Here is a 25407-nt window from a genome sequence, read left to right as displayed (position 1 = left end):
AGAAAAATAAGCAGGGATAAGAATGGCTTTTCTGAGGCAGAATAATAATAATTTGTTTATTTATTTACAAAGCGGAGCCCAAGTGCTCTTCAGAAAGTTTTATATGGGGTATAAGCATGTTATGTGTGAAAGCATTTTATATATGTAACATTTGACCTAGTCAGTCAAAAGAACTCTTCACATTGCTCAATGAGATAGAACGCTCACTTAAGCTTCACAAGATGATCATTTTCTTCCATGAGAACATGTGTGACACCGTCCAACATGATGGCTCATCCTCAGATGCCTTGCCTATAAAGAGCAGTGTGAAACAGGGCTGGGTTCTCACCTCAACTCTTTTTGGCATATTCTTCTCCCTGGTGCTCTCATATGCCTTCAGCAGCTTGACTGAAGACGGTGTGTACTTTCAATCAAGGAGCAATGGGGGTCTGCTTAACCTGACATGTCTCCGTGCCAAGATGAAAGTGTGGCAGGTCCTCATCCAAGAGATGTTGTTTGCAGATGACACAGCCTTGACAGCACACTCTAAGGAAGCTGTACAGAGACTCACCAACCATTTTGCTGAAACTTGCATGAAGCCGAAGCCTGATGAAGACCAACATCCTGGGTCAAGATATATAGTTGCAGGCTACCTCAGTCTCAGCCAAGTGGTACGCAAGATTCCAGAGATCCCGGCACTTAACCAGGGTTTGTGTTTCCTTTAGAAAATTAAGGCAAAACAGAGGCTATAGTGTATTATGAATTACGATTTATTTACACATATTTACAACCTGAATCTTTCAATGGAGGGGTGCAGAACATTACACCTCAAGAGTGTCTTTTGTTGCTTCCTCAACTTCAGTAAGCTTGAGTCACAGCAGAAACCAGCCATGCTCCCTGGCAGGGGCATACCTAGGGACTGGCTAGGTTAGTGCAAAAATCACACCATTCCACCCTGGTTTGGAGTGGCTAGGAGTCTGCTTGCCCAACCATGCACTCCCTGGGCCGTTCCTCCACTGCTCTGGGCAGTCAACATCTCCTTGCCAAGGGCGCAAGGGGACAGGGCAAGGGGTGCCAATACAGTTCCTTGCCAAGCACCTTTGTTCCTAGTCTCCTGGTGCAGCCTATTGCCACCTGTTACTCTGGCAACTTCAGTTTCAAAAACCTGCTGCAAAAGGCATTTCTTCCTGTGATGACATCACACCCTCTGCAACCGGTTCACAAATTCAGTTATCTTCCCTTGAAGGGCTAGTGACTGGACATCAGCACCATTGCTTCTTCAATGGCCCACCCATGGCTAGCCACCACCAACCTGGCCTCATGAGGACGTTAACTGCCTAAATTCAAGAATTTATCAGTTTGCTCACCTTTTACTGAATCTAGGGATTTGGGAGCTTGCCACCCCCCCATCCCCCAACATAGAGAAACATCATTTGATAATAGAGTGACGTAGCTGGTAATGCTGGCAAAGAGGAAATTCCTAGAATAAAGATATGCTTTATTCTGCTCCTTAGAGAGGCAGCTGTGCTGAGATTGGATTCCCCGATTCTTTGGATGTATTAATGGTTGTGTTAACCTAAGGGTGCATGCCTTTAGAGCAGGGTCCCCAAACTAAGGCCTGGGGGCCAGATGCGGCCCAGTCACCTTCTAAATCCGGCTCGCGGACGGTCTGGGAATCAGCATGTTTTTACATGAGTACAATGTGTCCTGTTATTTGAAATGCATCTCTGGGTTATTTGTGGGGCCTGCCTGGTGTTTTTACATTAGAAGAATGTGTCCTTTTATTTAAAATGCATCTCTGGGTTATTTGTGGGGCATAGGAATTCGTTCATCCCCCCCCCCAAAAAAATATATAGTCCGGACAGAATGTCTGAGGGACAGTGGACCGCCCCCCTGCTGAAAAAGTTTGCTGCCCCCTGCTTTAGAGGTATTCTGCCCTCTTAGTGGCACAGAATGTAGTGTACAAGGTATACATACTGTATGTAAAAAGGAATGGCCCTGCCAGCATGGAAAGGGAAAACAAGGCACTTCAGGACACCACTACCCCTATTTATTTGAAGTATTCCTTCACAGGATATAAACCAGAAAGGCCAAAGAAAGCTAGTCCAAGTTGCAGCTACCTTTGCTGCTTGGGCAGCCAAGTGGCTTGCAAGAATCACAGACAGTTGCTTCCACTCATTTGCCCCCCATTGTCTCTCCTTCTCAGGACAGGAGTCTCAATCCCCACAGCCACATAGGGGGAGGAAGCAGCAGTGGCTCATCCTAGAGCAGACCCTTGTAATAAACAATTTTTTTTGTTTATTACACCCTCCAAGTGTCTTTATTTTCCAGGGGCGTCCCTGATTCAGAGAAGCTGTCCTGGTTTCTGATTTGATCCCGGAATGTCCCACTTTTCCTTAGGATGTCCTTATTTTCATTGGAGAAATGTTGGAGGGTATGGCATTATCTGACCCCCCCCCAGCCGTTTGAAGGCAATCCTGTATAGGTGTTATAGGAATTTTTTTTGGGGGGGGCTTGAAGACCCAGAGAAGTAAGGGTTCTGACCCAGGAGGAGTCCAAGAACCTCAGCAAGAGGTACAAATTAGGAGCTCTTACTGACAGCGAAATGACAGAGACCACACCAGGACTTCCTAAAAAGCAAGGAGATTTATTGTAAGACAAAATAAAAAGCTGTTGCAACAGCGGTTCCCCCCTCACGTAGCAAGACGGAGCGAAGGGAAGGGTTTTTTATGTTTAATTTTTTATTATGTTGTTATATATGTTGGAAGCTGCCCAGAGTGGCTGGTGCAAACTCAGTAAGATGTGTGGGGTATAAATAGTAAAATTATCATTATGGAATGGGACGCCCCTATTTTCATCGGGAAAATGTTGGAGGGTTAAGTAGCAGTGACCTCGTGCTTCTGGGCGCTGCAGTGGGCCTCACCCCAACCACCGCGCCATATCCAGAGAGTGAGCACAGCGGTCTGACAGCAGCAGCTCCGATCCCCGTTGCTCCCTTGCGTGGGGGGGGGGGGAGAGCGGGAGCAGCCGGCGTCTCCATTCCCTCTGGGCGGCGAAGCGGGCGGAATTTGGCCTGCTGGGGAAGTGCGGTGGGGAGGCGCCGCTCCGGGCTGTAGGGGCTGGTCGCTGCCGGTGCCTCAGAGCAACCAGCTATGCTTATTCGGGGATATTTGTGTTGAGAGATTAATAGTGCTTCCTCCCATACGGGAACTGGTGGTCTCAAGGGGAAGGGGGAGGACTACTTCGCGCTCTCTGCCTTTTTAACTGTGAGGCCGCTAGGTTTCTATTTCGACATTCCCACAGGTTAGCTGCAGGCCTAGGCCTAGGCCGCTGAGCTAGGAGTAGGAGGTGAAGAGAGCGCATGGGCCTACCCGCGACGTATGAGAAATGCCCTTCTATGCGGGTGCCTGCTGCATTTGGCCAATGAGCGGGAGGCTTGCTGGAGGGTGGCCGCGCGGCCCCGAGGAGTCTATAAAAGGAGGCGGCGCGGGAACGTGCTTTTCCCCCTTCGGGTAGCGCCGAACTGCCGTGTGTGCTCGTCCGTCAGGGACTGCGCGGGAGGGGCGGAGCAGCGGCTGACGACTACGGCAGCAAGAGGCTCGTTGTGGGGCTCGTGGAACCGGATCGCGGGGTGGCCTGAGATCGTGAGGGGAGCGGCTCTTTAAACGTGAGTTCCGAAAGCCCCCGAGAGGGGAAGGCGGGTGGTTGAGAGGCGGCTTGGGCACCCGGAGAGGCGCCTTCCTTTCCCTTGCTAGGCCCCACTGACGGGAGGGCGGGGGACTTCCGTTGTTGTCGCTTGCGCAGGTTCGAGGCAGCGGCAGCATCGACCATGGCCGAGGTGGAGCACCAGTTCGGCGCCACCCAAAATGGGCACGAGGCTGCGGCGGCGGCAGCAGCGGCCGAGAGTTCCGCCAGCGGCGGCGATGAGGAGCAGCAGCCGGACCAGCAGCTGGAGGAGGAGGAGGAAGAGGAGCTGGCGGCGGTGGCTGTAGCCGAGGAAGAAGAAGAGGAGGAGGAGGAGGAGGAGGCCGCGGCGGCGACGGAGGAAGAGGCGGCGGCGGGGCAATCGGAGGCTTCGGCGGAGGCCGCTGGGAGCCAGAACGGAGCCGAAGGCGACCAGATCAACGCCAGCAAGAACGAGGAGGATGCGGGGTGAGCAGAGCTGCTTACTAATTTTATCTTCACCTTTATTTTTCTGGCGGCGTCAGGCGGGCCGAGCCGTAGAAATAAGCTCGGGATGACAGGCCGGAGGCCCCGTCGCTTCGCGTCAGCCCTGCGCGCCCTTTTCCTGTTTTGTTCGGGCTTTTGTTTGAGTGTGTTTTTGGGGGGGGCAAAGGGTAGGTGTTAAGCTATAGCGGGGGGGGGGGCTTCGCTTTGCTCGCGCCTTTGCTTTGGGGGCTGAAGCACACAATAAGCCGGGCCTAGGCTGCGACGGCGGGACCTCCTCCTTTGTTCTGGAGCTGCCTTTTGTTGGCGCCATGTGGTGGTGGGGGAGGAGCTGGGAGCATTTTTTTTGCTTTTCGAAACTGCGGCGAGTTTTTCCTTGCGCGCTTTTTTGGCGCGATCTCTTAGCGGTGTGTAAGGACTGCGTAATAGGGTTGCAGATCTACAAAATTTGAAGAGATATCTCATCTCCCCCGCCCCCTTCTCCCCGCCTGCTTGCGTGCTTTCCTCAAATACACTGACTCGCTTCCTCTTGCCACTTGACGGAAGTCGACGGTAGTTGGGTGAAGCGCGGGACACTTTCTATAGGTGCGTTCCTGTTTAGGAAGTTTGATATCATTGAAGTGAAACTGAGCAGTTTGCCTTCTACTCTTGGACAATACTTGGCCTTCAGTTTTGCCCCACGTCCCCCCACCCCCATTTTTTAAATGCTTCGTTAGCTATTTCAGTGGAGAGACTCTCTTAAATAGCAATTGGAAAACTAAAACCCCTTGACTTGGCTTCATGCTATTTTATTGGCTTTGCAGCAATGGCAATGCTTCTGTAGTTTGCATACTTAAATAGGCAACTTTTTTTCTGAAACAGGAGCAGTGAATGTGTAAACAAAACTTGATCAAACAACTAAGCAGTTCCTATATTAATCTATATTAATTGGTTTTTTTAATGCATTTGATAAAAGTAGATGCTTACAAACATTTATGGTTTAAAAAAGCATTATAGTACTTTTTGCTGTTGCCAGGTAACACTCCTTCTCTCTTTAGGAATAGAATACTATTTTATGATACAAGTAAACAATATTCCAGACTGCTTAGCATATGCTAAATAAAATTTCACATGGTCTATTTTACCTAAACTGTAGAATAAACACTGACTGTAAACAGTCAGTTGATATTTTTTTTAACTGTGTAAGACTATGCTTTTTATTTCTTTTCACTTTATTAACCTTTTGGGACTAACTTGTTTGAGTGACACTCCAATGACCAAACACATCTTAGGAATGGTTAAGAAATGTGTTGTGGCTTAATGAAACTGCTAAGTCTTATTTCTGTTGAATCGATAACATAAGACATTTAAATCAACATTAAAAAGTTTTATGATGCACAAATTTGGTAGGCATCTTTTACATGCTTGATTTTTGAAATGTCAGAGGAGTATGCAGCATGTTCATAAGTTTCTAAAAGTATTGAGCAATAGAGAATAGTCATAGAAAGTATAACAGGTATTCATTTATACCTGTTTTGATGAGATTAGAAATGTCAATATGAGTTGAAATTTTTTTTCCACTTATAATATCAAAGTGTAGTATGCATAGTATTTTAACCTTGTATTTAGTTTTTGTTACAGATAGCTGAAACCTGAAATAGACTGATTTGGGAGGAAATTGAACTTCTAATATAATACTTTGTACTTATTTTCTGGTAGTTAAATCTAAATGCATATTTGTGAAGTGAGATTTAATGTCACAATTTAAAGGAAATAGATGATAGCAGTTGCCTGTTTATGTTGCATGTTAAGATAAGATACTGACTTTCGTAACTGTAAGCACCTTAGGCTATACCATTTTGCTGCTGCTGCATTAAAGTTAACATTTAAACATTTCAGGAAAATGTTTGTTGGTGGTCTCAGTTGGGATACAAGCAAAAAAGACTTGAAAGACTACTTTACAAAATTTGGTGAAGTGACTGACTGCACAATAAAGATGGATCCTAACACAGGCAGATCAAGAGGTTTTGGATTCATTCTGTTCAAAGAGGCAGCAAGTGTTGACAAAGTGAGTTGAAAGGATTTAAACCCTACATTTTAATACTTTTGTATATCCTGCCAGTTTCATCATGATTTATTAAACTACTTTGTAGGTTTTGGAACAGAAAGAACATAAATTGGATGGCCGAGTGATTGATCCTAAAAAGGCAATGGCAATGAAAAAGGATCCTGTGAAGAAAATATTTGTTGGTGGACTTAACCCAGAAGCAGCAGAAGACAAAATCAGAGAATATTTTGGAGAGTTTGGAGAGGTGTGTGATCAGGCGAAGAGTTTAAATAGAATAGGAACTAAGATGTTGAAACAGACCAAAGGCCCACCTAGTCTAGCATCCTGTTCTCACATAAGAATTTCAGATTCAGAATTACATAATTAGAAATAAGGAGTATACTTTGGGCTCTAGAGTCATATTGACTGCTACATGCTACATACACATTCATGCACCTGATATGCCAGTCTTTCAACCAATCCATAGTTGGGGAAAATATGGGAATTGGAAATGTCCTGATAGTCCTACATAAAACCATGTATCACTGCATACTGTAGTACAGGTGTCGGCAACCATTTCAGCCGTGGGCCAGTCCACCGTCCCTCAGACCATGTGGCGGGCCAGATTATATTTTTTTTGGGGGGAAATGAATGGATTCCTATGCCCCACAAATAACCCAGAGATGAATTTTAAAGAGAGATGCATTTTAAATAAAAGGACACATTCTGCTCATGTAAAAACATGCTAATTCCCCGACCATCCGTGGGCCGGATTGAGAAGGCTATTTGGCCCACGGGCCTTAGGTTGCCTACCCCTGCTGTAGTAGCTAGATCCGACACTGACTGATACGATCTTAAATGATAGCGCTTTTTAGGAACTCAAAACTTTTCCTGATAAACACTGTTCAGTCTGAGGGATTGAGCCTTGGATGTAATAATTTGACAAGTCAGTATACCAAAGGCCTCCCCCCATTATGGTTTCATAAAGCACTAACCATTTGCTTATGAGACCCAGTTGTTGCCTTCTTCCAAGAAAATCTTAGAACTTAACTGTTGAATTCAACTTATTTTAACATGGAGCAATTGTACACTGAAAACTGAGACTTGCAGGGTGGGGTTACAAGGTACAGTAATGCAGTGTATTTATGGAACTTTGAATGGAAATTATGTTTCATCAGATTGAGGCAATTGAACTACCAATGGATCCAAAGACCAATAAAAGAAGGGGGTTTGTGTTCATCACCTTTAAAGAAGAAGATCCAGTGAGAAAGATTTTGGAGAAAAAATTCCACAATGTCAGTGGTAGCAAGGTGGGTATTCATGTTTTAATGAACTAATTTTAAGATTATTATTTAATCTTAAATTATTATTTAATTTGTGTTTATGTGAAAATGCAGTTGGAAAAGATTTACCACTGCATAGCATTTATAATTCGTTTGTTCAGAGCTGAAGACATTCTTGTTCCGAAATACAGTACTACCTCTGGGTATAGGGCAGAATATAAATTCAATAAATAAATAAAATAAAAAATACGTGAGTCTAGGTAACTTAAATACTTAATGTAAATAATCAAGAAAGAGTTTGTTTTAAATCAAGCTTTCCACGTTAACATTTCCTCAACAACCATGCCTATTAACTGGGTCCCATAGCAATGGAAACCTGATTGTGGTTGATCTAATCTACTTGTATATGTAGGGATCATTATAAGACATACAAGTTTGTTTTTCTTTTTCTCCTCCCTTTCACACAAGTGTCCCAGTAGATGGGAAGTGCACGTACATGTACACCCACACCCACACACCAGTTTGTGTAAAGGCCTGGAATGATCCCTGCACACACCATGTGTTACAGCTGGATGAAGAAAACAAGGCTGTTCTTTTCTATGAGGGTCTTTCTGCATGGAAGCTATGTACGTACACAGTGACTGAACTGAGCCCATAGGTTTGGGACATAATAATGCCTACAGTCTTTTGCTCATGCAGCGCCCATGCCATCTGCACAATAGAATTACATCTTAAGAGACAGCCAAAGAATTACATGCAATCTGTACACATTTAAGGAACCAGTCTAAGATCACTCACTTGAAAGTTTAATGCTGCAATACCTTAAGCGTTTATTTGAAAGTTTTCAGAGTCCAGTGTTTCCAGAAACAAGAGCTGGTAGTTGTTTAATTATTATTCTCTAGGTTAGAGAAAATAAAATGGCAACACTGATTTTAGTTGGTAGTGTCCATTGGGGAAATGCTACACTGCTTGAGTAGTTGAAGGACATAGAATAATGGAAGGACATCCATATTGTTTCCACAAATGATCTTTGTTTGCAAGGTGGATCAGGTGTAACATCAAATCACGATTGCAAATACTCCGTCCCTGTATACTTCAAGGAGCATCTTCCTTCCTTCCTTCCTTCCTTAAGGAACAGCTTCCATGGATAAAAGTTGGATGTTCTATTTCAAACTGTCATATAGACTGGGGGATTTTGGTAATACGGTGCCCTGAGTGAGGACAAGATCTGAGTGAGGACAAGATTTGGTGCTCTTTACCCCAAAAAATATTTTTACAGTAATTCCTTTTGCTAGTTAAGAGTAGGTATAAATTTAGATGGTGCTTTTATTTTATTTATTTAGTGCTGCTATAGGTTGTGTGACCCCTTTAGACTCATTATTAATGTTTGATCTTGATTTGTAGAGTTCATACAAACCAGTGTTTGTTGGTGTGGGTGCAGTGTGAAAGTAACTCAATTGAGGCTGTAGGGAGGGAAGACAGAGCATATAATAGCGCAGAGCTCTATTATGCTGCAGAGCTCTATTATGCTGGGTAGCATTTCCAATATCTAGCACAGGCATAGGCAAACTGCTCTCAAGATGTTTTGGGAGTACAACTCCCACCATCCCTAGCTAACGGGACCAGTGGCCAGGGATGATGGGAGTTGTAGTCCCAAAAGATGTGGAGGGCCGAGTTTGCTTATGACTAATCTAGCACCTATCTTGCTAGTCCCTGTGTCTAGTAGAAGCCAAAAAAATTATCATTAGTTTTTCGCCACAGATGTCAAACTTTACGATAGAATGGTCACTTTTAAGTGACCAGTGTAATTTATGGAGTTTGGGACTTTTTTACAAGTTTTATAGACATTAAACTAATGTTTTTAAAACATCTATTGGAGTTTAAGATAAATGAACCAAGGAAAGTTAACAAAATAGTTTTATATCATGTCCCTTCTGCAATTGCCCTTGTTCCTGAAAAGCTTGAAATCCCAACTCAGGCAACACTTTGTGTGAATCGATCTCCACTCAAAGAAGATGCCTCTGCCCAGTTTTATGTACCCCCATTGTTCAGGAGTACCAAACGCACCCATTTCCATTACTCTGGAAAGGCTTTTTGGAAGAAATCGGGGACAAAGGGGCAGTAATCTTTACTTCTATTATTTTCTGTAGTTTTACTTGCCTTAAGTGCAAAGACAACTGGTAAAAACAGACTTTTGGAAAAAACCAAACTGGCTTAATTATAAAAATTGATTAAAATACATAATCTTACTGTACCACCATTTTTTTGTATAACATGCATAGCATTGTTATTTGGAGGTCAATTGTGCATGGAATGAATGGACTAAAATAGAGAGGCTGCCATCAACATAAATTCTAGTGATTTGAGTCTTTTTAAGATGCACACTGAAGATAAGTGTTTAAAAGTCTGCTGTCCTGCCTTTTTCCATCCAATAGCTAGAGATTCAGATAAAAACTTGAATCTACTCTGAGCCTAACGTATGTTAATAACATGGGAATTCTATTCAAATAAAAAAAATTACATTATTTCAAACATAGATAAAAGTTGGAAGGAAGTGTTTGAAATACAAACCTTGATTTTTCCCCCCAGTGTGAGATAAAGGTTGCACAACCGAAAGAAGTGTATCAGCAACAGCAGTTTGGATCTGGGGGTGGCCGAGGAAGAGGTGGAAGAAGAGGTACGTATTATGCACAGTACGTTAGTATGGACACATTCTAAAACAAACCTTTATACTAAAATGGGATTTTGTGGATGGTTTTCCTTTCTATAGCTCAAAGTCAAAATTGGAGTCCAGGTTATGGCAATTACTGGAACCAGGGTTATGGGAGTGAAGGATACGGCTATCAGGAAGGTTATGATGGCTATGGAGGCTATGATTATTCAGGATATGGGTATTTTGGAAATGGACCGGGCTATGATTACAGTAAGTAAAGAGAACTGTATTGGGTATATGCAAGCACAACTTAATAGCAGTTTAATGCATTTGATCTCTTGTTTATAGGTCAAGGCAGTTCAAATTATGGGAAAGCTCCAAGACGTGGTCATCAGAATAACTACAAGCCATATTGATCAAAAAGGTATTCAGGTATGCAGTGGCACGCTGTAATGCAGAAAACAACTGCATAGGTTTTGTACTCAATGCTGTAGATGGACATTACAATTATGTACCAAAATTAACTTTACAATACATTTCTATGGCCTGTTATGTGTATCTGAAGAGCTCCCTGGAAATGTCTTTGTTTAATATTTACAGATAATAGTTGTCTAGACAGTGTGGTGTGTAAATTTCAGCCTTGCTGAAGATTAATGATTTTATTGATAGGTTAAATTGAAACTGATTTTGATGGTCTGCTTAAAGCTGCAGCTCTGCATCTAGGGACTGCCTCTCGGAGTTAACTATGAACTACGTTATTCCAGTTGTACAGAATGAGATGCATTTTAGGGAACCAGTGTCACTTTCCACCTTTTTATTTTGTATTGGTTTTGTGTCATACATTTCCTCTAACGGAAGTGTTAATTTTACTGTACTTTTTGGTACCTTTTTGGAATCTAATGTATTGTAAGGTATTTTACATGTGTTCTGATTCACCATGACATGGATATTGATGCTATCTTAGCTTTTGAATAAAAAAGCATAATCTAGTATCCTGTGCCATTATTCCAGCTATCCTATTGTAGCTCAGGGGAAACATCTACTAGAATTTCAGTAGAAATGATGGTGGCTGGTGCATAAATTTCAGGGTTCAGATTTGGAACATGTTCTAACCCTAAAATTGATGAGTGATCAGCGAGTTTGGTTAAACAGTTACGGATTCAAAGTAGTATGTATTGCAAAGCTAAGAAAAAAATGGTAATCAGAATAGGTGTTGAGATTCTTTCAGGTAAATGCATGGACTTATTGGATAACTGCATCTGATTGGCTTGAGTAGGAATTAGGGGAATAGGAATCTACTTGTAAAACCAGTGTGAGGCTCAAGGCTGTATTTACACACGCAAGAAAATGTTAGACATGTTTGCCACATCAAAGTCTGATTTTGTTGTATATCTGAGCTCACTTGAGCTGCTTTTAGAAATTGGGAAACGTGCTTAATACTATATATACAACCCCACCCTCCAGCATCTCATGTAGTATGTGCATTTTGTCTGAACCACCCAGTAGGCTCAAGTCGTTAATGACAGACCACACTTAAAACTGTCAACCTGCCTGGCTTTGTGCTCTTGTGTGCTTTATTAACTATTGTTTAGAATTTAAGCATTTAATGCTAAAAATGCTAAGATAATATTAAAGATGCCTAAAAAGCTGGATTTTCAGTACTTTTGTTTCTACTTTCTATCTTATAGCAGCCTTCAATTTTTATTATTTTAGCAAAAATTAGATCAACTAGTATGGCCTGGACTTTGTAGAGGGACAACCTTTTCACATTTTACAGTATGCTAAGCTGCCTCAACTCATTGTATTTAAAATATGCCGTATTGAATGCAAAGCAACATAAGGCTGCTGTAGCCTGCTGCTGAATCATAATTAAGGTAATGGGAAGGCTGTGAGAGATTGTGTTTTCTTAATACAAATGCTTCCTCTTTCACAATTGAGCATATTTAGTGTTAACTTTGGTTCTGACATTGGCTTTCAATTTTGGTTAGCATTAGCTATGGTTTAAAAGTATGTCGCCAACTATGATTATAGACGAGAAGGAAGTGGTTGGTCATGTGACAACTGCACCAATCTGTAATTTGATTTTATTTTCAAAGTGCAGCTCTTAGGTGACCAAATTAGGCCTAAATATTAAAGTTCATGGCTGCTGAATGTAGCATAGCTCCAGTTACTTGTTTTTTAAAACCATTTTCATAGACCCCATAGTTTGCTTGTCAAAGCATGAGTGGTTGCAGTGAACAGAGCCTGAAAGAAAAGACTGTGATTTAGCCTTTTTATAGCTAAATGTAATCTGTTCATTTCTAAATTGTCCCATGAGAAAGATAAAGGCTCCTATAAGCAAACCCTACTGACCCAAAAGCAGGTTGTCTCAAGTATCACGAGGCACTGCTCTGGGGTTATCTTCTTCCACTTAACCTCCTGTGTGGTGAGGGGCAGTACTGCTCTGCATCACGCAATTATAGATTGTTCCAGACTCTTCTATTCACCGAGTTCTTATAGGGCAAAATGATGTCAAATAGTTGGCATCCTGTGGTTTTTCCCCCCTCCTGTGTTTTCATGCGCAAAGAATGGAACAGTAGTGCAGATCCATGTGTGGCTTGGTGTAGCTTTTGCTTTTTTAAAAAGGTGTGGGGGGGCATGGTCTTGACACATTGGGAATGTGAACTTGTTGCCATGCACCTGTGCTTTGGCATGTTTACTGCTGTGGTTCTGGTCAGCACCATTTTATTGTATTAGTGCAGGTTAAACGATAGCAAGTTGAATTTTAAAACACTTTTTAGCGTATTATTTTTAAAGATCAAAATTTGTGTAACTGCATCTAAAGAAAATCTAAAAAGCCTGCTCAAAATTGTCCTTCCATACCTGTAGCAAAAGGAGCCAGCAATCTGAAGAGATACTATGAAATAAGGTCACTGCTGATAGGGACACAGTAAAATTTCAACCGGCAGACTAGTTCTAAATAATGTAGGTGGGTAGTTCCTAAATCTATGTCCTCTAAAAGTATACCTTTTTTAAAAAAAGAATAAGCTCTTGGTTTTTATTAGCATAGCCAAATCTGCTGTCTGTTTTAATAGTTCTTTAGTACCTTCCTTTGATCCTGAATGAAAAATATAACATGGATTTGATGGTAGGTAAATACTTTCCATGTAAAATTGCTTGTTGAAAACATTTGGAAAAAATAATTTTTTCTCTGAAATGCTCATCCCTACAAAACTTAGAAAAGATTCCCGCAAATGACTGGAAGGTGCTAATTTTATAATATAAACAGAAATGAGTGTAAGTTGTGGTTTAGGTTCTGTAACCAATAAAGCAGTTTGTTTTCTGGATAAATCAATTGATTTTTACCCCACTGCATGAAGAGTTGGATTAACAGGTAACATCTGTAGATTGAACTTCTGTACTATCAGTATTACAACAAATACAATAAATTTAATAACTGTAGTTGGGAAAAGGTAGTATTTTTGGTATTGTAGCTTAAGTAAAATATATTAGAAACATGGTAGAATTCAGCACCATGTCTGTAACCTGTAAGAGATGGAATGAAAGAATTAAATATCCACATTTCAAAGCTCAGTGAAAGTTTCCTTAATACTTTGTAATAACATGCTTATTGTAGATTATACATTGCTAGGATATAATTGTGTACATTCATTGTGTATTTAGATTAATGAATTGAATGGATTCCTTCATGGAGTATTTGACTCTTTTTTTATCATCAGATTACCTGAATACTTACCATATGAAGGTAGTGGAAGTGAACTTTCTCTAAGCTTCTCTTTTCTCTAACTCTGTAGAATATTCAACAATATTTATTAGATGATGATTCTACATCTCCCTGTAGCAAAGACCAATATTACTGGTTTTTCTTCCAGCAATACAAATTTTATTTCCATTCCTGAAGGTGATAAAGTTGATTCTTTGACATCTTCTTCCCCCACCCACTGTATACTGTTCCTCTATTCCTTTGTTCCTGAGCTAGGCTCAGAATAGTGTGCTCCTTGCTTTTAGTGTCCAATTGTGTTTCTTTTGGCAGTTCTTTGTCTTCCTTGCATCAGAATTCAGGTGGAATGGGCAGAACAGAATATAGACTAAATGTAGCTACATTTCAAAATCACAACCAAAACAAAGAAGGGTTTCCACATGGAAAGGGGCATGGCTGACAGTGTTTCAATGTGTGCTCATTCCCAATCCCCTTCTTTGAGAAAGGTAGCTATATGAGAAGACTTGCGTGTCATGAATGGCATACTGAAAGAAGTCATTACATTGAGGAAGGTGTTGGGGCCTCAGTGCACATGCATATAGTACAGAATTGATTTCCTTCCATGGGCCTTAAAATCAATGCCTAGCCCCCACCCCCACTTGAGTTGCAAAGAATAACAGGCAGTCAACACGTAAAACACACTTTACATCATTCAGCAATGCAAATCTTGTTCTGTGTAGGTGCAGGATTTGTTTCTCAGCATACTTTCCTTCCTTACCTGTTAATATTTTATCAAGTTTGTCCACAACCAGTTTTGCATCTTCTGCATTGAAACAGAGTGGTGGCTTGAACTTAAGCACATTTCTGCCTGGACCATCTGTAGCCAACATAATGAATTCTTCCTTTAATCTATATATTTTTTTTTAAAAAAGGAAAAAATGGCTAATTGAAGTAACTAGTGGTAAAATCTCGTCAGCTATTCTATCACTGCCAGTGTAGTCTCCACTAAAAGCAGCACTGCATGCTATCAGTAGCTGCAAAGAGCTTATCAACACTACCAGCAAAGGGGATTTTCTTCCTGCTCCATGAAGTGGACTAGAATTGGGCCCAGAGCTAGTGGCTTTTTGCACACTGAGTTCTATCCAAATAGACTACTCAGAGCAGACCCACTGAAGTTAATTGACCCAAGCAAGTCATTACCAATGCTTTTTTTCTGGCGGGGTACGCTGGTATACAGTACCAGCACCATTTTTTTCTAGAAAAAAATACAGATGAATAAATATAATTAGGAATGGACGTGTTTACCACATATTTGGGTAGGAGGAACTGATCCTGGGTGACAAGGGCAGAGAGGGAAAGTGAGCATGTCACAGGGCACTCCCTTCCCTTGTAGTGGGGCTATGTAGTTTCCCGGAACATTGGGTGGAGCTGGGGCATGGCTGGGAGGGAGAGGGAGATGCAGTTTTTTCTTATGGGCTACATACAACAATACTAATAATTTATTAGTTATACCCAGTGCTTTTTTCCCTGGCGGTACTATTAATTTCAATGCGCCTACTCAAGAGTATGTCAGAACCCAACAAGTCAATTGGACAGCACCTGATGGTTTTTATTTGTGTCTAGTGAACTCTGCACCAGGCAGTCTGATTGTAGTAGTTCCCTGCTCCAGAAAGGCTATGAGCTCACAGCAGAGAAACCACAGAATCTCATTGTGAATAACCTAGCAAAGGTCGAGAAGGAAGGAAAGAGGAATCCTGTTTAATAAACGTATGCCAGACCCTTACTGTTGCCTTCAGTGTACGTTGACCCCCATAATTACTCTCATATATTGTGCTTACAGTCCACCCTTCACCAAATGGTTCCAGGCAGGTTACAAAAATGTTACAATTAAATAAGCACACTTTACATTAAAATAATAAAATATGCACCCCAAGACATTTCCCAAGAACACTTTCTGGTATCACATGTCTCAAAGAGTACACCAAGGTGGGGGACGTTCTGGATCAGGTGGACAAAGTCTGCTGATTGACAGCTGTATTGTCTCACCTCCCTCTCTTGTACAGTGCTTCCCAAGTACATGGCAGACAGCTGCTTGGGAACTGCTGGACAAAGCACTTTGCAAGCACTGGGCTCAGCACTTCCCAAGTACTGAGCTGAGGACTGCAAAGCTGCTTTCTGCATGCATTGGCTGTGATCCAAGTTCCCAATGGGAGACACTTGCACAGCTGATCCCAGCAGGCCTGAAGTCTTCAACCATGCTAGTATCAGTTGCATTAGCTAGACCTGCTCCACATCTAATGTCCTTGCAGGCAAACAGACTTATGCTGGAGTATCCTTGCTACCCAGAATAACTGGAATGACTGATTCAAACTGGGAAAGAAGAAGACACAATAATTTAGCTTTGATGCAGTTTATGTGGGAGTGAGTTGGTGTGCTTTCCTTTTCTACCCTCTGCACTCATGCTGCAAGCTGGGGTGGAGAACCTGTGATGCTCTAGATGTTCAATTACAACTCTTATCTCTTGTTGATGGGAATCCCAACAACATCCAGAGGACCACAGGTTTCCTACCCTTGCTGTAGATTCTCTGCCCCAGTTCTTGGAATAGACACCCACAGATACCTGTGATTGATAGAAGGTAAGTGCAAAGGGAGGAATGGCTTAGAGGCTTGGCTCCTGCTTCCACCCACCAGTTATCTCATAGATCTCCACTGGTAATATTCAAATGACCAACTCTGAACATACAAGAAATTTGGAAAAAGTGAGGGGGACACAACAAATTAGTGTTGATTAGATGTGGGAAGCCATATATACCTTGTTATGATGATAGCTGCTTCTTCAGTAGCAGGGGATCTATTCTCTTGATCTTGCACCAAATCTACTCCAATGAACAACCCAACACCCCTTTTAAAAGAAAAAGGATATCGGTAAGAAGGCAACAAGCAACAAGCTGCAATGCATAGATTTTGGAAGTTGGCTTCACCATTTAATGCTCCATGTTTAGAAATGGCAAGTGGCAGTAAGGCAGGTAAGAGGATGAACTAGTTGTAGCACATAAAGATTGGATTGTTAAGAAATTGATACCTGACATCACCAATTAGAGGATGTTTTGCTTTTTGCTGATTGAGTAGTTCCATGAGGAAGCTGCCCACCTGGAGGGCATTGAGTTGAAGCTGTTCCTTCTCAATCACATCCAAGACTGCTATACCTATTGCACAGGACACAGGATTTCCTCCGAACTGAACCCGGGGGGGGGGGAGAGGGAGAGAGAGAAAATCACAAAGTAGAGATAAGCTTTCTACATTTAATGGTGGACTAATCTGAATGGAAAGAAATTCTAAAAGCAGCACAGTACATCTGTTTATATGAAAGTACATTAAACAAAAATGTCTAATTAAAGATTACTTTCACTGGTAGTTTGCAGTCACACAGTATGGACTTGGGAAGTTACCGTGTTAAAATATTCTACTCCTGTTGCTGAAAACGCCTCTGCAATTTCCTTTGTCGTTGCTACACAAGAGACAGGATGCCCATTGCCAATTGGTTTTCCCATGGTGATAATATCAGGAATAAAATCCTCTCCTTGAAGTTGAAATGCCCAAAAATATTTGCCAACCCTTCCAAAGCCAACTTGAATCTCGTCAGCAATGAATACGCCTCCTGCGCTGTGTATGTGCCTATTAAAAGAGCCAAATCACATATATAGAGGTATAAAAGATAGTATAAAACCCAATAAATTTATAATTTGTTTAGTAGCTGATTCTCATTTTAAAAGTTGGAATATTTAATTGTATGCTTCAAAATAGAAAATTTTAAATGGACTAAAAATTGTTCAGTGCTGACAAAATTGAACAGCAAGTAAGATAATTATTTCCATTAAAGAAAGTTGACCACTTCTAAGCCTTGTTTTCAGTGTGACATGGTTATTTCTCACAATGAAATAAATGGGATTTAAAAGTGCTTAACTTAGTCTGAGTTAACAACAGCACCAAAAGTCCTTAGCCAGAAGCTCAAACAAAGCAGTTTAGTTGGAGTGGGAAAATATATAAGGAAGGTTAAAAAACAATACTCACTCAGCTGCCTTTTGGAAATAACCAGGTGGTGGAATGATTTGTCCAGCAACACTTGGTAAAGATTCCACAAAAAATGCAGCAAACTGAAAAGATAAGATGAAGTGAAGCCAGTAGTGGTATGGATGCCACACGTTTGAAGCTGAATCAGCATTTTTTGTTCCTAATTCAGAAATCTTCATACACTAAGGCTGCCTGCCTGCCTTCCACACACAGGAATCTCTGTTCATTGAGCAAATGGCATGTACACCCAGAAGATAAATTATTATCTGAAACCTTTTCTGGGCAGTCACTCCTTGAGATGAAATATACACATTACATGTGAAAAATTTCCAGAATACATTCAACTCAGGTTGACATTATATGACGAATGAAAGGTTATATTCCACTTCTTATTTTACCTTTCTTCCTTTTTGCTGTGCTTGGTCAATTATTTTTTTCACTTCATTGGCATATGCCATGGCCGGATCCTTATTGTCTTCTCTGTATAATCCTCGGTATGTGTCAGGAAGAGGAGCCTGTCCAAAGAAAGTGTAATTGCTATTCACATCACCAGAGCTTAGATGAATTAGAAATTAATGGAAAATGGTCAAAGTACGCTCTCTTTTGCATACCACATGGACCCATTCCTTTTGGCCTTCTAGATTTCTGAATTTATATGGACTTATGTCAATCAGGGATGTCAGATGTCCATGATAAGCACTTTAAATAAAAAACAAACAATCAGTAGAATCACACAGTGAAGTCTGCATTAATTCACTGCGACTACCAGAGATTTTGCAGCATTTAGACTGCCAAACTGAAGAAGCTGCTTTGCTTAAGCACTTCACATATTCATTCTGTTGCACCTTTCTGGAGAAAGCAAGCTGCTGCCAGGAAGATAAATTTTCTGTTTCTTCAAGCTCTTGTAATGACAGTATAAATTATGATTTATTCAAGAAGCACAGTGTCCATTCCAGTGGTAGCACAGTGTAATTTCCTGCAAGGTTGTATGTACTGTACCTTGATGTTGACAACATGCAACCTGGGGCCCAGAAAATGGAATTAAGGAACCTGATGTACTTCTGGCTCAGAAACAGAAGCAGGTCTAGGCTTGACCGGTACCTGGATGGTAAGTTGCCTGGGAACCTCACATACCTTGCTCTGAGCCGTTGCTCTGAGCCGCCTTGGAAGAAGGGCAGGATTCAAATGTAAAAAAAATATGCAAGAGAATAAAGAACCCCAAGACACTCCCAACTTTCTAGTAAAAACATGTCTACGTTGGGCATTTTAACTTTCTCTTCAAAAGTTAAAAGCAAATTCCCATGTTTGCTTTATAATTTTGCTTTGATAAAAGTATAAATACACTTACTGGTCCACCACAAGTACGTCCTCCTGTTTTGTATACTGCCGTGCTAATCTCAGAGCAAGATCATTGGCTTCTGACCTACAATGAAAAAGTTATGCAGCTTTCTCTTTCTGTAGAATCAGACAATTGGTAACCTCTCCAACTTTACTGTTTTGTATCTATAGTATACAGAACTGAGCAACCAGATTTCAAATGTACAAATTGCACAGCAAAATGACAAAATGCACAAAAAAAGAAATACACAGCCTTATGGTTTTCGACCCACCCAATCTATATATTTTATTGCTTCCTTGCAATTGCATGATGTGAGGTTTTTCCTCCAAGAAAGGAATGCACAGAAATGTTAATTTTTCTCTAAGGTTGGGAACTATGTGTATTTGTCCTAATTTGAGGAACGTAAGTTAAAATACAAATAAATTACAGGCATTTGGCTTAATCAAAGCAGTTTGATTGTCCCAATAAACACAGTCTATTTTGCAAACAATGTATAAAAAAGACAAACTATAGGTTCTGAATACCTATTACCTATTTGTTTCCAATACCGTGACTAATTTAAAGTTAATTGCTTCATCTTACACTTTCTTACTTAGCAGAATTTCATTCTATGTTCAGTTGATATTTACTTCCAAGTGAGTGTACACAAGACTGCAGCCTTAGAATAAATGCAGCTTGAGATGGTGGTCATGAAGTAGTCCTATTAGCAATGTGTCACAAACTTACCCTGAATTCAAAAAATAGAAAGTGCACAGCTTCTTAGGCAATGTATTAGAAAGTCTTTGTGCATAGTCCACCAAATTGTCATGCAGATACCGAGAGTTTGTATTTAGTGCCAAATTTTGTTGATGTGCTGCTCTGATCACTTCTGAGTGGCAGTGTCCAACTGAAAAATAAGGAAGATGCTGATGAGAAAAGGGCAAGTGTCTATCCATAAATGCTATTAAGACAATCTGTGTTGGCTCTGAGGCTCTGACTCCTTTATTTTATATACAGTCCTAAAAAACCATGCAAAATTTAAAACATAAGAGGCAAAGGCCCATCTAGTCCAGCATTCTGTTCTCACAGTGGCTAATTATATATATATAATTTATTATTTATACCCCGCCCATCTGGCTGTGTTTCCCCAGCCACTCTGGGCAGCTTCCAACAGAAAAATAAAACACAGTAATCTATTAAACATTAAAAGCCTCCCTGAACAGGGCTGCCTTCAGATGTCTTCTAAAAGTCTGGTAGATGTTTTTCTCTTTGACAACTGGTGGGAGGGTGTTCCAAAGGGTGGGTGCCACTACCGAGAAGCCGCTCTGTCTGGTTCCCTGTAACTTGGCTTCTCACAGCGAGGGAACCGCCAGAAGGCCCTCGGCGATGGACTTCAGTGTCTGGGCAGAATGATGGGGATGGAGAGATGCTCCTTCAGGTATACTGGACCGAGGCCCTTTAGGGCTTTAAAGGTCAGCACCAACACTTTGAATTGTGCTTGGAAACGTACTGGGAGCCAATGTAGATCTTTCAAGACCGGTGTTATGTGGTCTCGGTGGCTGCTCCCAGTCACCAGTCTAGCTGCCGCATTCTGGATTACTTGTAGTTTCCGAGTCACCTTCAAAGATGTCTATATCTACTCTCCACACTTGTGATTCTAAACCAGGCATCCCCAGACTACAGCCCGGGGGCCGGATACAGCCCGAAGGGCTCATTTATCCAGCCCGCTGCCTGCTGCCCGCTCTTACTGGCGTGGCTGCCCACTTCCGGGTCACAGAGCTCTGGAAATAGCTTGTGCACATGCACAAGCATCATTTCCGGCGCACTTCCGGGTGGGAGGAGGCCTGTGCGCATGCACACAAGCTATTTCCGGGGCTCCTGCGACCCAGAAGTGTGCCAGAAATAGCGTGTGCGCATGCATATGGGCACGTGCTCGCCACCCTCCGGCCTGCCGCAGCATCGGTGCTGCAGGCACCGGCCCGAAGTGCCGTGAGTTTGGGGGGCCCTGTTCTAAACTGGTATTCAAAGGCATATTCCCTCTAGCAGTGGAGGTCTTGTATCAGGTCAGGGTATAGGTAGGTGACTTGGCTTACTGGCTAGCCAAACAATGCCTGTACAAAGGCTGTACAGATAGATATAATAGTTGCCTTCCTACCACCTCATGCCAGCCTATCCAGGTGCCTGATCTGGCACTGCTGGCTATGGAGTTGTGGGGCTGAGGTCTAATGGGCAAGCACTGGTGTTATTTGTGAAGGGATCAAACATTTGTCACATGGGGCAAATCTGCTGGATGTCTGTACAGTATGTGATAACAAACAGGTTAAATGCAGGGAAATAATAATGCAGGGAAAGTGCATACACTTAAGCCCCTGATTTTCCAATCCAGATTTCACTGTCCAAAATCAGTTTTGTCCAGTTTAAATTGGGCCACAAGGTTACCATTACAAGAATGTACACATAAATGTAGTTTATGCCCGAGAGTGCTTATTAACAAGAATGTGGTTTCACACTTGCCTTGAGCAACGTTGTTGATACAGTCAAGGTACTTGTTTCCATTTTCATCATACATATACTGGCCCTTTGCACTGATAATCTTCACAGGGTCTTCTGGGAAGAAAAGCTTGCAGGAGGATCTGGTTTTAATTGAAAACGAGAAGCAAATACCCCCACGTCACTAATTTTATTGCATTTTTTTAGCATGTTCAATGAACTAATGTTTTAAAATGAACGTTTTAGTTAATTTCCTCCATTGTCACTAATTCAATACTAAAACAAATTAGACTAAACTTTTATCATACTAAATTTCAAGAAATGTGAGCAGTAATTTAAAGCCTCCGCACTAATAAAAATCTAAGAGGGGTTATTGCTTAGAGAAGCCTTTGTCAATTTGGTGCCATTGACATATTCTGAACAAATTTTTATATATTTCCCTTGAGCTTCAGCCTTTATGGCCATGCTGGCTGGAGCTGACAGTCATGGTAGTCCAATGGTAGTGGGTTGGCAAAGGCTGACTTAAAGAATAAATAATACCTTTTACATACCCCTCACATGCCATGTTTCAGTTTCTATGCTCTGCTGAAAGTAGCCTCCTTAGGCCTCTAGCACATTCCCATAAGTTTCTCCTTTTGAAAGGTCTACAACATGTCAGTTGTAGAGAGTCCTTTTAGAAGTACGGCAATCCTTTTATTTGCATTTATTTGGCAACCAGGATAAGGATTAGGCTGTTTCTCCAGTGGTGGTTCTTTACTGGAGAGCCATAGCATCGTAGAATTGTAGAGTTGTAAAGTACCCAGAGGGTCATCTAGCCCAGCCTACAATGCAGGAAGCAACTGAAAGATCCATGACAGATGGTCAACCAATCTCTGCTTAAAAGCCCCCAGGCTCCACTGCACTAGCTACCAGACTGCCGAGTTAGCTGCCGAGTTAGTGGTAAAGAGTTTAGCCAGAGGTAATAATCAACAAATTGAACCTTACAATTTTTCTTCTCTCTTACCATTTCTTAGGTAATTTTATTTATTTAACATATTTCCACCCCACCTTTTTGGGCAAAACCTCAAAAGGCAGTTTACACTATAAATGCTCAAAACAAATTAACCCAAACATCAGCTTATAAAGCGAATATGGGGGTGTCTGCAGTAAGATAAATGCTTGGCAGAAGTATAACGTCTGTAAAGTCCAGTTAAACACCACAAAAGGAGACTCATGGGAAGTAATTCCACAGGTGTGTTGCTACCAAAAGTCCTGTCCCCTGATACCCAACAACCTTAGTGGCAGGGGTGCCCAAACTTTTTTCAAAGAGGGTCAGATTTGAACATGACTGAGGGCCGACTGAAGTTGTTGAGCTTTTTTTCTCAATTTTACCCCAAAGTTGTTGAGGTTTTTTTTTTTTGGAATTGAAGTTTTTTTTTTTATATTACCCCAGGACATAAACTGCCACGGGGGCCGGATTAAATTGACCGCCGGGCTGGATTAGGCCCCTGAAATGGGACTTTGGACATGCTTGGTGGCAGGTCACAGCATTAGGCCTCCAAAACTGATCTTAGAGCCTAGGCCGTTTAATGTGTGTGTAGGCAGATCTTCAAATGATCTGTTCTCAAAACAACCACCACAGGCTGACACTATGCCCCCAACATCACCTGGACAGGCCCCTATAGAAAGAGTTCAAATCCCCACTTGGCCATAAAGCTGACTGGGTGACCTTGGTTCTCTATTTAAGCACCTAACCTACCTCACAGGGTTATTGTGAAGATTATGGGGAGAAAGAGAACCATGTATGCGGCCTTGAGCTCCTTGAAAGCAAGGCGGGATATGCATCAAGTAATAAACAAACCAGCAATTTGAATTGAGAGCATGGTAGGGATAGTCAGGAGCTAGCAAGTACTGGGCTAGGTGGGAGGACTTTGTTCTGAAAGACCAATAAAAAGGCCTGACCGGGGGTGGGGGTGGAGAGCTTTATACCCTCACACTAGAAATTCAAACATTTGCTGGATCAGAATACATGTACTGTACATAACATTTATGTGTCCCTGCGCATTAGAAATCAAAACAGCACTCAGTTATAACTCAATATACTGAAGCAAGCATCTTACAAAGCTGTGGGAGAAGAGCGACTGTATTTTAGATTATATCCTAAGCGTTTTGCAGTACAGTATTGTTAGGTCGCGTGCCCTGCTGTGGTAATCCGCGAGAATGAGAAATACAAGCTGGTAACCCACACGAGGCAGCCGGATGCTATGCAATGGGAAGGGGCGGCTGTAACTAACGGGAGCGAGCGGGACATATTGCGGGTCTCTCTAGCGCACCTGCGACGTGGCAGCTACTAACTGAGCGAGGCAAGCAGGTTAAAGGTATCTGGCGCCGGGAGCCGGAACAAGTCCCGGAGGCTGAATGTTTCGGATGGGGCTGGTTTCCTGAGGCACCGACGCCGGGCTCAGAGTCACGTGAACAGCCCGAGCGCGTGGGCAACCTAAAGAGGGGCACCTCGACGGAAGCTGGGAGGGAATGCCCTCTCAGTCCCTGGAAGGACACCCCGCCGCCTCCTCCGCCCCCAGCCCAGCCTTCCCCTCAGCAGAATCACGACCTACCCGATGAGCTGCTTCCGCAGAGCCAGAGTCTCCTGGCGGCTGCGTGGCTCTGCGCTCATGGCTGCCCAGAAGTGTGGAAAAAAGGGAACCGTAGAGATAGGATGAAGTCTAGAGTGGGAACCAGATTTTTCCTGGAGGAAGGGTTTCCGGGTTCCTTGTGAGGCTCTTCCGCTGATAGAGGAGGCGGAAGTGAGAGCTGCCTATAGGGGACAGTGGGGAAAATAGGGTTGGGCAGCGGTTTCTCCGCCTCGGCGCAACAGGCAACGGCAAAGAGAGGAAGCGGAGGCACTTTCCGTTTTTTATTCTTTTGTGTGAAATGTGATCTTTTTGCGTTCCCCCTCGCCCCCCTCCCCAGCCAATGCAGCCTGTTATCTAAAAGTCGCAGCTTGGGGGTGGGGCGGGCGTTAGCATGCCTTTCGTGCGGCCCACGAAGTTACGCTACAGAGGAGGAATAAATAATAATAAGACGAGGGGGGGGATGAGGCCGGTTCGAGTTCACAGGCAGAGGCGGCCATCCCTCGTGCAAGGTCACCTCCGTGAGATTGCAGCAAAGGCCCAGCCACGTAAACGGCCACCTCGGTTGCCGCTGTGTTCAAAGTCCACTCGCAACGCTTCTGCAGGAGCAGGAAGCCCGCTCCGTGCACGAGCGGAAGCGAGGAATCCGCTCCCGCGTCTGGCCTGAGCAGCAGGAGTCCGCAACGCCCCCTGGTGGCGCTCTGCGGCTCTCGCGAGGGCAGCGTCGGAAGCCGCTTAAGAGCCTCGCAGTGAGATAGTTTAGTAGGCGGGGTTCCCAACCCGGCGCGATTCAATGGGCGCTGCTTTCCCGTTGCCGTCCTTGGTATTTTGGAGCTTGCGTTAACATGGCTCTTAACATGTTAAGCCGAAAGTTTTTGTTGTTCATAGAGATTAATGTTTGCCCGCTTATCAAATGCCAAATATATTTTCTGCAAAGCTTTCCAGTTCTTTATATTCTTTATACAATCCAATGTAAATCTATTTTGGATTATGACAGTGGGCATTACAAACATGTATTTGAAAGTAAGAGTAAGGTGAGACTATTTTATAGTAAGAAAATGAATTGGAACGAGTCCAGGTTTTTTTTTTTGTAATGGGACTATTTTTAAGT

At 42.5% G+C, this 25407-nt stretch overlaps 2 protein-coding genes across 6 annotated transcripts; one reads left to right on the top strand and one right to left on the bottom strand.

Moving 5' to 3' along the window:
- Positions 1-3454: 3454 nt before the first annotated feature.
- On the top strand, positions 3455-11098 carry HNRNPAB (heterogeneous nuclear ribonucleoprotein A/B). Of its 2 annotated transcripts, XM_035105589.2 has the most exons (8): positions 3455-3646; positions 3784-4131; positions 6025-6193; positions 6279-6437; positions 7351-7482; positions 10045-10132; positions 10226-10378; positions 10457-11098. In XM_035105589.2, the coding sequence occupies exons 2-8, from the start codon at positions 3809-3811 to the stop codon at positions 10522-10524; spliced, it is 1092 nt and encodes a 363-aa protein (XP_034961480.1). In that variant the 5' UTR covers positions 3455-3646; positions 3784-3808; the 3' UTR covers positions 10525-11098. The 2 variants fall into 2 exon arrangements, with proteins under 2 accessions (XP_034961480.1, XP_034961481.1); XM_035105590.2 differs by lacking the exon at positions 10226-10378 and having other exon boundaries at positions 3462-3646.
- Positions 11004-24900, bottom strand: PHYKPL (5-phosphohydroxy-L-lysine phospho-lyase). 4 transcript variants are annotated; one of them, XM_035105587.2, is made up of 13 exons: positions 24282-24900; positions 21712-21830; positions 19945-20104; positions 19228-19302; positions 18491-18578; positions 18278-18394; positions 17880-17962; positions 17258-17483; positions 16891-17045; positions 16621-16710; positions 14587-14717; positions 13845-13896; positions 11004-13633 (listed from the first exon to the last, which is right to left on the bottom strand). In XM_035105587.2, exons 1-12 carry the CDS (start codon positions 24338-24340, stop codon positions 13874-13876), a joined length of 1326 nt encoding a protein of 441 aa, XP_034961478.1. In that variant the 5' UTR covers positions 24341-24900; the 3' UTR covers positions 11004-13633; positions 13845-13873. The 4 variants fall into 4 exon arrangements, 3 of the variants coding, with proteins under 3 accessions (XP_034961478.1, XP_060127635.1, XP_060127636.1); XR_004691967.2 differs by lacking the exons at positions 11004-13633; positions 13845-13896 and adding an exon at positions 15408-15528; XM_060271652.1 differs by lacking the exon at positions 11004-13633 and having other exon boundaries at positions 13850-14717.
- Positions 24901-25407: the final 507 nt, after the last annotated feature.

Source organism: Zootoca vivipara, chromosome 2 (assembly GCF_963506605.1).
Source record: "Zootoca vivipara chromosome 2, rZooViv1.1, whole genome shotgun sequence".
Taxonomy (NCBI): Eukaryota; Metazoa; Chordata; class Lepidosauria; order Squamata; family Lacertidae; genus Zootoca; species Zootoca vivipara.
This window is presented reverse-complemented; position numbering and strand designations above follow the sequence as displayed.